This window comes from Aureococcus anophagefferens (genome assembly GCF_000186865.1).
Source record: "Aureococcus anophagefferens unplaced genomic scaffold AURANscaffold_33, whole genome shotgun sequence".
Lineage (NCBI taxonomy): Eukaryota > Pelagophyceae > Pelagomonadales > Pelagomonadaceae > Aureococcus > Aureococcus anophagefferens.
This window is the reverse complement of record NW_008705591.1, coordinates 140,891-150,558: the sequence shown is the minus strand read 5'-3', so window position 1 is coordinate 150,558 and position 9,668 is coordinate 140,891. Positions and strand designations below refer to the sequence as shown.

The window sequence follows — 9,668 nt, the reverse complement described above, 5'->3', positions numbered from 1 at the left end:
TGTGAGAGCTGGGCTGCCCCGTGTCGCCGCCCGTCGGCCCGGCTGTGCGCCTGCGGGCGTTTGGATTCGGTTCCCCGCGCCTTGCGCCGGCCCGAGTGGCCGCAGCAACCGCAGCGCTGCTCGTCGGCGCCTAAAGCTCGCTCTGCAAGAGAGAGACTTTGCTGGGTCCTGATCCAAACCAGGTCACCAGCGTGCTGCTATTCGCCGCGTCGACGTCTCGACAGCTTCGCGCGGTCTCAGAAGGTCCACGGAGGAAGGGCAAGGGCGCCAAGGACTACTACACGTGGCTCGAGGCGAAGTACTCCGTCCCGCGCCCGGGCGCCAGGACCTCGAGTTCGAGGCGTCGGTCGCCGTCTACGTGAACCGCCCCCACTACGCCAAGTTCCTGGATGCCATCCTCCCGGACCCGCAGCACAGGACCATCCTCGAAACGTCCGCGCATCCCCAACGCGCGTTCCGCGGAAAAAAACGAGCTCTTTTAGTACCATAACTTCGCTCAATCCGGACGGATCAGGACGAACCGAAAGTCGTTTTCGAGTTCCTACGCGGGCTCCTCGGGATGGGCGCAGCCTCGGAGCTCGGCTCGACGACGGCAAAATCCCGGGTTTTCAGTGTCGCCCCCTACCTTAACAAGTTTAGGCTGGCGGATGGTCGGGCGCCTCAGGCTCGTACAAGCGCGCGGCGAAGACCACTGAAACGGAGCAGCCCGGCTTCTACGTCTCGCTGCTGGGTTCGTACCGAACGGCCGGCGGCCGCTCGTGTGGGGCCCGCCGCTTCAGCCGATCTCGCCGCGGCAGGGTCACGGCGGTCATTCAGCCTCTGTCCGTCGCCGGCCGGGTGTGTCGATACTCGGCTCCGCTCTTCATGTTCCTCCGTCGTCCTGCCCTGCGTCCTTTCGCAGGTCGGAGTCCGACCCGTTTCGTCACGGGGTCGGCCAGTGCTATGCTATCGTGACCTCCCCACTGCCCAGCCCGTTGTGAGGGGCTGACCTCAACTGGTTCCGCTCTCGGGCGAGCTGCTCCAGTTACCTGAACACCACGGCTCTCGACTGCGTGATCTTCACGATCTCCGACCTGGTCCGCGTGCGCCGACCGTTAAAGCACCCCATAATAATAATAATAATATCCTGGGGAGCCACAAGTGGACGCAGGAAAGAAAGTGACGTGTCAGAATTCGTTCATTGCGATGGAGTCCCACCGGACCTTCATAGTGGCAAGTCATGAAGAGGTCCCATCGGAGGAGACTCGTCTTTTAGCTTCTTATGCCAGAGCGCGCGTGACACGCGATCACGTGATGTTTCTGACTCTTCTAGCGGCGACGAGTGCATCAGGCATCGCAGTCCTGGTTCTAAACGCAGTCACTCGGCAGCCCCGGAAAGACTCGATATCAAATGGGGGGGCTTCTAGTCCGACCTCACGCGGGGCTAATAATCTGTTGGAAGCGCAGCAGGCGGCTGAGACGCGGCAAGCATATAAACGCCGTCTATGTGTGGGTCACGCAGCAGTCGGAGAAAGCCGAAGCATTGCCGCGCTGACTCTTCCTTCTAAGCAAGACTATGCAAACCAGCACGGTTATGATTTGTTGACGCTTGAAGCTGAGGATCGAGAGAGCTTGCAATATAAATACTGCCCGGAGCTGAGAACTGAGTTGGTTGCTGTTGAGGAGAGCATAGGGCTGAAATATTGCACGATCTGGCACGCACTTCAGCACAATACATGTGACTACATGGCGTGGATCGATGCAGATGCAACTATCGTTGGAAGAGGCATCAAGCTTGATCGATTCCTGTCTGAAGACATAGAAGCTGTCTGGTTTCAAGAGCATGCACACCAGCAGCGCGAAGTCACGTTTGTCAACAGCAGCTGCGATGTGAACCTCCAGGGCCTCGACACTTCAGTGTTTCTCTTGGGAGATGTGACCAATCAGGGGTGGCTCCAGGCCTTTGTACATATGAAGCTCGCCTTTGCGTCCATGCCAAAATCCTTTCTCATGCAATCAGAGTGCGAATGCGACGCCTCTGAAGATGAGTGTACAACAAGATGCCTCTATCAGCATCACGCCGATTGGTTTGACAAGGCTGCCTGTCCAAGAGGAGACCTGCCAGATACCAAACTAAGGTACCAAGTTACCGTGGATCTCAATTCGCTTGATCCTCCGATCACCTCCAGGCCACTGTTGTTGAGACCTGGTGTCTTGAAGCAAAGCTTCATCGTGAAATGCAAAGGCGGGTCCCTCGAAGCCAGGGCTCTCTGCGTGCAGCAGACTATGGGCCACCTATGACAACGAAACGAAGGGTGGCCCCTCCCAGAGAATGTATTTCATCGGAATCTGGCTTTTGCACAGTGCAGCGCCATCTCCAGAGTACCGCACCGGCAGCCTGAGCCACCTTTCTGGGTCACCGTGGCGGTGTTCGCGAGATAGTAAACTCCGGGACAGGAAAGCAGCCTAGTGGGGCTGCCCTACTGTCCGAGGGTGAACTATCGGGGCTGCGCAGTGGCGGTACACCATGGCCAGCGAAAGCCCTATATAAGCCCTCCCAAAACCGGCGCTCACGCAACCATCACCGGGGCGCAAGAGGGGGGGGGTTGCACCGCCAGTGGCGTCGGCGGCACCCCTGCGTGCGGAGCGGGGTGGTACATCTTACCCGACGTAAATGGCCTACCCCAGCCGTCACACCCACGTCGCGCCCAAAACCAAGGGGCGTATCCAACGCCATCGACTGTGACGCGCTTCGCTGGCACGGACTTGTACGCCGCGGCAGCCCCGCGGAGACGAGGCCCGCGCGGTGGAATTTGGTCGTGTCAAAGGATTGTAAGGCCCTTCAACTATAGAACTAAGTAGATATTACCTCTGATCTCCCCGATCGGTATAGGGGCACTAGCGCAGGCGATCAGCCTGGATAACACCAAGGCAGCTCTCGCTAGATGTGAGATAAGAAAGAGAGAAAAGATACGGCGACGCGTATCTGTAGGGTAAAGATATAATGAGATAAATAGGGCGGATACATGCACTGCAATGCCAGCTTCAAACTAAGCTAAAGGTAGATATTGAAGGCGGAAATCCCGCCACAGTCGACGCCAGAACCACTTCCAATGGGGGCACCGACGGTCAGGCTTACGCCTAGGGGTCATGGAAGGCCACTCCGACCACCAGAGCGGGCTGCCGTGCGTCGGAAGCTTGGGCTCAGAGGTCTCCGTTCCCGGCCCGCGCGTACGTGTTTGGTACTCAAGCCAGCGAAACGGCTAGCCATTCGTCCCAATCCGAGCGCTTGTTTTTTTTCACGTATAGCCACCGGGCGTCCCTGGGCGCTAGCAAAAAACGGCAGGTTCGGGCGTCCGACGCGTCGGCCATCGGACGCCGTCGCCGGAGCAAACCCCCCCATGCGCAAGACTTGAGCCCGGCTGGGAATGCCTAGCGTGCGGCGCCGAGAGAAACGGGCCGTGCTGCAGTCATGGGGGTTCGCGCGATCGAAATCAATGAGAAAGCGATCATGGTTCTTTTGATTGTAACAAATCTCATCAATTATCTCGACAGAGGCATCATTCCTGGGGCCAACGGGGAGTTCACGGACTTCGTGGCCAAGTCTCGGGAGCTAGAGGCAGCGTCCACATTTAAGTAAAAATTGAGTTGAAACTGGTATTATCGACCGCTGCAGGCTCGGGGGCAAGGGTGGTGCATCAGCAGCATTCGGCGCGTTGCAGTCGGCATTCATCGTTGGGTTCTCGCTGACGTGCTTGGGTGTCGGGCACCTGATCCACACCCGGTCGCCGTTTGGAATGTGCGGTCGTGGACTCATCGTCTGGATCTTTGCGGCTGTCGTGGCAGGGCTCGCACGAAGCACGCAGAGCTACTCATTGCTGCTCCTGGCGCGCATGCTGAGTGGCGTTGGCGAGGCGGGCTTTGTCACGGTTGGTGGGCCATTCATCCAGGACGCCGGGGGGACGGCGATGGGCCTTTGGCTCGGTGTATTCTATGCGGCGATTCCGACGGGCACGGCGCTGGGCTATGGCTATGGTGCGTTCATCGCTTCCAGATGGAACTGGAGCGTCGCATTTTACATCGAGGCGCTGGCCATGGTGCCTCTTGCGGCCTGCTTCCTCCTCTCAGCCGATGACGGTAGCCGCGTGGTCGCCAAGGCGGAGCCAGGCTGCGAGCAAGACGAGACCATGGACGCAGTGGGCGGCGCGGTGCCACGGATCGAATCGGGGGAACGGTCCACGTCCTTGAGCATCGTTGCCCCTGATGAGGCGCTTGTCGTCGAAGTGACATCAACATCATCGTCCCTACCGCCCACACTCCTCGAGGAGTTCCGAATCTGCGCCACCATGCCTACTTTCGTGTGGATCTGCTTTGGCTACGCAGGCGCGCCCAGCGTCGATCAGCCCCTTTCTGATTCATGTTCTTTCTAATATTGTGAGATGGGGTTGCTCCGGGTTTATAGGTTACAGTGGTGCAGTCATCGGATTCTCTACCTTTGGGCCGGCCATAGCGGTAGGCCTTGGCCTGTGGGATGACACGACGGCCGCATCGCTTGCGTTCTCAGGGACTCTTGCGTTCTCTGGAATCGTGGGGACCCCGGTGGGCGGTGTGCTCCTCGACGCGTGGGTGCAGCATGACGTGTCAGCAGTGTCGCGCTCCACGGGCGATGCAAACACTCGACGCCTCACTCGTGCTTTGGATCTCTCTCTTGCACTCTGCTCGTTTGGAGCAATCGTCATCGCAAACGCGGCGTACGCACGGAGGGCGGTGGTATTTTTGGTATATATGGGAATGGGTACGCTACCCCTTTTTGCAGCCACGGCGGCCATGAACGTGGCTGTCTTTGAGTCAGTGCCTAGGTGCCACATAGTGCCTATTTGGCGAGGTCGCTCTATTTACGAAACCGTGTTTTCTTGTAAGAATTTTATTTTTTCCTTCGTAGGTGTCACCGAGCCTTTGCCCAGAGCGTCTCTGTCCTTGTCATGCATGCTTTCGGCGATGTACCAATGCCGATTGCTATCGGTGCACTAAAGGACGCGCTCGCGCCCGCATGTACACCTGACGGTGCTGGCCACCTCGGTGACAAATGTGCAGACCATCAACGGCCAGCCCTTCGAGCTATCACGTTGAGTTGCGCCTTGTTCATTGGATTCTCCGTCCTCTTTTTTGCCATCGCGCGCTGTAAATTACCGAGGCACATTGAGCTCATCAACACAACACTGGACGGTGCTAACCTAGGGCTTGATGCCCCCCTCCTCGGCCAATCTGATACTAGCTCAGCAGATCACGTCGACGCTTGCATCAACCGAGTGTCCGACGGCGAATGCGCGGAGGGTGCCGGCGGTGGACATCGGAGATCCTCGAGGCCGGCAACTTGAAAGGAGTCAACCATGAAGCTATGGCATGGCCACAGCCCGCGAGTCGCACTTGCGATCGTGATCACGCAACGCCAGCGGGTGGCTGCTGGGATACAGGATGGCGCTGTCGCTGGTGACGGCTCAAAGAGCACTCGAGCTCTTAGCCAGTCCCAAGAAGCCAGTTGCGATAGTGAACTCGCGGTATCTCTCTCTAGGGTATGGTTGCCCTAGCGCAATCATCTCCGTGGAGTCGCTGCCCGCGCTTTCCTGTAAGGCGGCCTCCGCGTTTGATGATTTTGCCCTGGCTGTCCAAGAGAAGGATAATGCTCCTTCAGAAGAAGAGGCTACGTACGATAGATCATGCTCTAGCTGCGACCCCACCTAGACAAAATCGTCCACAGGCCGCACTCCAAAAGAGCGGAGGTAACCTCCGTTACTAGTAGGATATTGGTCGCTAATTTATATGTTCGCGTGTACCTGTAGGGCACTCGCGGCGGCGGCTACTCTTCGGCCTGGTCTGGGCCTGCGTGTCGGGCTATAATGGCGCGGCCTTTTTGTTCGACCAGTTGATGAGGGAGTTCCGGCAGGCCCCCTTCGGTCGCACGACTCCTGATGCGTCAATGATTAGGTCGTCATCGCACAGCGTCTCAGCATGTTTCGTTTTCAGGGTCACGCCCTCGACCCGCTTGATTCGATTTTCTTGTATAGCTGGGTGAGTGAGTTGGGCTGTGAACTCATTGACAAGATCCGGGCAGCGTCGGAGTCCCTCGTTGAACACCTCCTGGGTGAGGGTGAGGCTCGGGAGCAGGTCGTGTGTAAGGAGCTGCCCGGAGAACTTGTCGCGCTCGTGCATGATGTCGGTTAGCGCAGGGAAAAAGCGCTTTTCGAGAAGGTCGTGGATAGCCTTGCGCTCTTCCCACGACTTGGCGGCGATAGTGAAGACCTGCTCGAGCTTATCTATCTTGCCGCAGTGCCTCTCGTAAATTTCGAAAAGGCCGTCAAGCTTGGTCTCAATGGACTCAGCGGCACGGCCGGCGCCAGACCCAACCGCGCGCGGGTTGGGATTTGTATTGACGAGGAGCCGTAGCGAGCAGAGCAGCCGCGTGAAATCTAGGGTGTCGCCCCGCGCCATCATGTCCCAGAACTGGGTTGCCATACTTGCCGGAAAATTCAGACCGCGTCTCTGGATGACGAGCATAAATTTGTCCCGCTTGATCACATGTGGCGCGCATGGTGGCGCAAGCCGGAGCGGCGCACCAGTCGCAAGATGGGGTCGGCCCCGTCGAACGTCTGCGTGCGTCAAGTCCAGATTGCCAACGCGGATCGTCGCGCGAACCGTGGAGATGGCCCGCCGCGTCCTTCCCTTGTTGTACCCTACCGCTTTGAGGAGCCTGCGGTCAACGACGTCCAAGAGGAATAGCTCGCTGATCTCATCCATGAGCGGCGCGGTCGTCGCGTTCCTCGTCTCTTCCTCCTTGATGCGGGAGTAACCGAGGGGCACGAGGCGCTTGGTAAGCTTGGGCATGAAGTGGGATTCGCACGCCTTGAAGAACGCGCGGAGTAGCGACCACCGCATGCGGTGGTGACGGTCATTCTGACGTGCACGCTCGAGGTGCATGCGTTGGACGACCTCCTCTTGCGTCTCACGGCGTTGGAGCACGACCGTGGGCCCGCTATATGTGCACTTTTGCAACCCACCGCGATACACACGCTGCGCGCGCGCCCGGAGCACCGGCGCCGATTGCGGCCGCACGAGCAGCGAAGCCATGGCTTTTTTCAAACTTGAGTCCGCGCACAAGCGATGCGACAACGACGCGCGAGACTCAAGCGTAGGTCGCGGCCCCCGCGCAGGCATTACCCGAAGCGAGGCGTTACGGCAGACCAGCCGCCGATGATGCTCCCGCGCTCGTGGGTCGACGTCTCGGCCACCACGCAGGGCTCTCGACCGCGCTGCTAACGCCCGCCACCCTGTCGGTGCGCTCGATGGTCGAGTTGACGCGCGCAGAGCCGCAGCTGCAGCCCGCCGCGCATTATCTTGCGCAACTGTGGTCTCGCTCCTATACCATTCCGAGTCGCACGTTTCGCCCTGCCTACAATGCGAATCCCGGGATATTCGATGGCTCTCGTCGCAAAAAGAGCGCGGGTCGGTAACAGACGCCGAGGATGCACGCACATCCGGCAGGGTAGCGAGTTACTACCGGCCAGCTTCGCAGCGTATATGGCGTCGAAGGACCTGCAGTATACTCCGTCGGCTTCGCATGCATCGATGGCGTCCATTCGTCCACAAGATCCGTGTAAGACCCGACGTCGAATCCAGCAGTCCGTGCCCCCACGTCCGTAGTTCGCAGCGCCACGGCCGCCGCACCCTCGCCTCCATACCGTTCGCATGCAGCTGTAAAAGAACCCGGCGGGATTTTTGCGCAACCCGCGTACCACCTCTCCATCGAGAACAAATCTGTGCGCGGGCGCTGCACTGTCTCCGCCTCCACATTGTTCTTGGAGTATGCGATTGGTTTGGTCGCGCTTCTTTCTAGTCCGGGTCGGGGTCTGAGTAACATAGGGTCATTTGTAGACACATTGTAGAGCCGAGCGCGTCGCTGTGAAATTGTATGAAAATGCCGCTTCGAACCGGGTTGGACCATCTCTACGAGCAAGCATCGACGAGGAAATCACATTTCGTACAGCTGTATCTCCCACTATGAATGGTAGCTGAACGGTAGCCTTTTCGATTCGCAAATGACGCGTCATTAAAAAACGTTTAGGTTACCGCGAAACGGCCTCGACTGAAAAGAATCTAAGTCCCGTACATCAACTTGACGTTAAGGTACAATCCGTAGTAGCAGGATAAGCACAGTGGGTGAGAGGGGAAGCTCAGTGGGCGCCGCGCGCCGCCGTCAGACACCTCAGAAATAAAAAGTTACGTCCGTCAGTACTCTCGGAATCCGAGATAACATACGGGGTACGTCCGAGCTACTTATATGCACTAGACGACGTGGCTAATGCTATACCTCAACTTATTTTATGCCACTCAACTTACATGTATGTATCTTACTTGACATCTAAGCTACTTTTTGCTTAAAGCTACTTCGTTGGTTGTCGGGTTGTCAGCGTTGATGCCAACGGGGTAACTTGACAGTGCATAGGCAGTTACATACGGGAAAGTTATGGACGGTTTGCGGCGTGGGCAGCGGCCAAGGGGGTGCGTCCGAATTGCGTATCATTCGTCCTGTATCAGCCACGGTTGCGGGGTAGGCGGCGCTTACCGCGAGATCTGCTTCCCCTGCAAAAAAACAGTGAGAGTGCGAATGCTTGGCGAAAGCACCGTAGCGGATTGTACGATAAAAAGTCCGGTCGCAGGCTTGATAGACCCACGTTGTTGTCGCAGAGCTCGAGTAACATAATGGTAGGATCCATCGTGGATGTCATCGACGCGAAGACGCACCGGATCTTGAATGACTGGACGACCTCATATGAGGACGAGAATAACAGGTGGCAGAGCATCGCCATCTGGGCAGAACGAATGATTCGTGAGCAATTCGAGCGGGATAATCTTTCGAGGGCTCCAATCCCCAACAAGCAAAGGACAGTGCTCGTCCTTACCGTGTTCGAGAAGCTCAGCATGTTATTTGCGCGCTTTGGGCCCGTGTTCGCTGTTCTCCGTCGCGAGCTCCTCGCTTCGATCTACGTGAACGATTTAAATATGGAGCGTGGCCACAATTGGATAGCGCGTGAGGCCCATTTTACTAATTACCTTGATACGTCCGAAGCACTTTTCGAGCGCCCAACGTGGTTTGAAAAGCACGCCCATGTCAATCACCAGCTGCACAATGCCAAGGAGATAATGATGGGCGGAGATGCCGAGGATAGGACGGTCGATGCGTTCAAGAAGAAGATGGGCAAACAGTTTAGCAGGATGCTGGACCCGACGACGTGCCTCCTGCGGCGGGCTCTGTTCTCGGTCTGGAAGAATTGGCTCTTCAGGGGGGACGACAAGAATGACATCCTCATACGAGATCGCGCTAAGCGGAGAGATGCGGACCTTGTGAGGCTCACATTTAATGCGCTCCTCATAACTTTGACTCGCAAGTACAAAAGCATCGTAGAAAAGCTCAAACGTCAGGGGTCCATCCTTGCTCGCTGCCCCTACGCACAGTTCACTAAAACACAGAAGCAAGAAGCAGCCACGATCGTTCAACTACTTGTGACCCACGCACCTCCTTTCTTCGAAAGAACGCAGGGAGGCGTAGTGCTCGAGATGGCCATGCGGCAGTGGCTCGGTAAGGACCAGGGGTGGCAGGCTAGCCCCCTTCAAATCGAAGAGATGGCTAAGCG

The 9,668-nt window shown here is 57.6% G+C and overlaps 1 protein-coding gene across 1 annotated transcript; it reads left to right on the top strand.

Moving 5' to 3' along the window:
• Positions 1 to 3,394: 3,394 nt before the first annotated feature.
• On the top strand, positions 3,395 to 4,285 carry AURANDRAFT_38972 (hypothetical protein; the record flags this gene model as incomplete). The annotated part of the gene is made up of 2 exons (XM_009042544.1): positions 3,395 to 3,591; positions 3,656 to 4,285. Coding segments are annotated over 2 exons (768 nt in total), but the record flags the coding sequence as incomplete, so codon positions are not given.
• Positions 4,286 to 9,668: the final 5,383 nt, after the last annotated feature.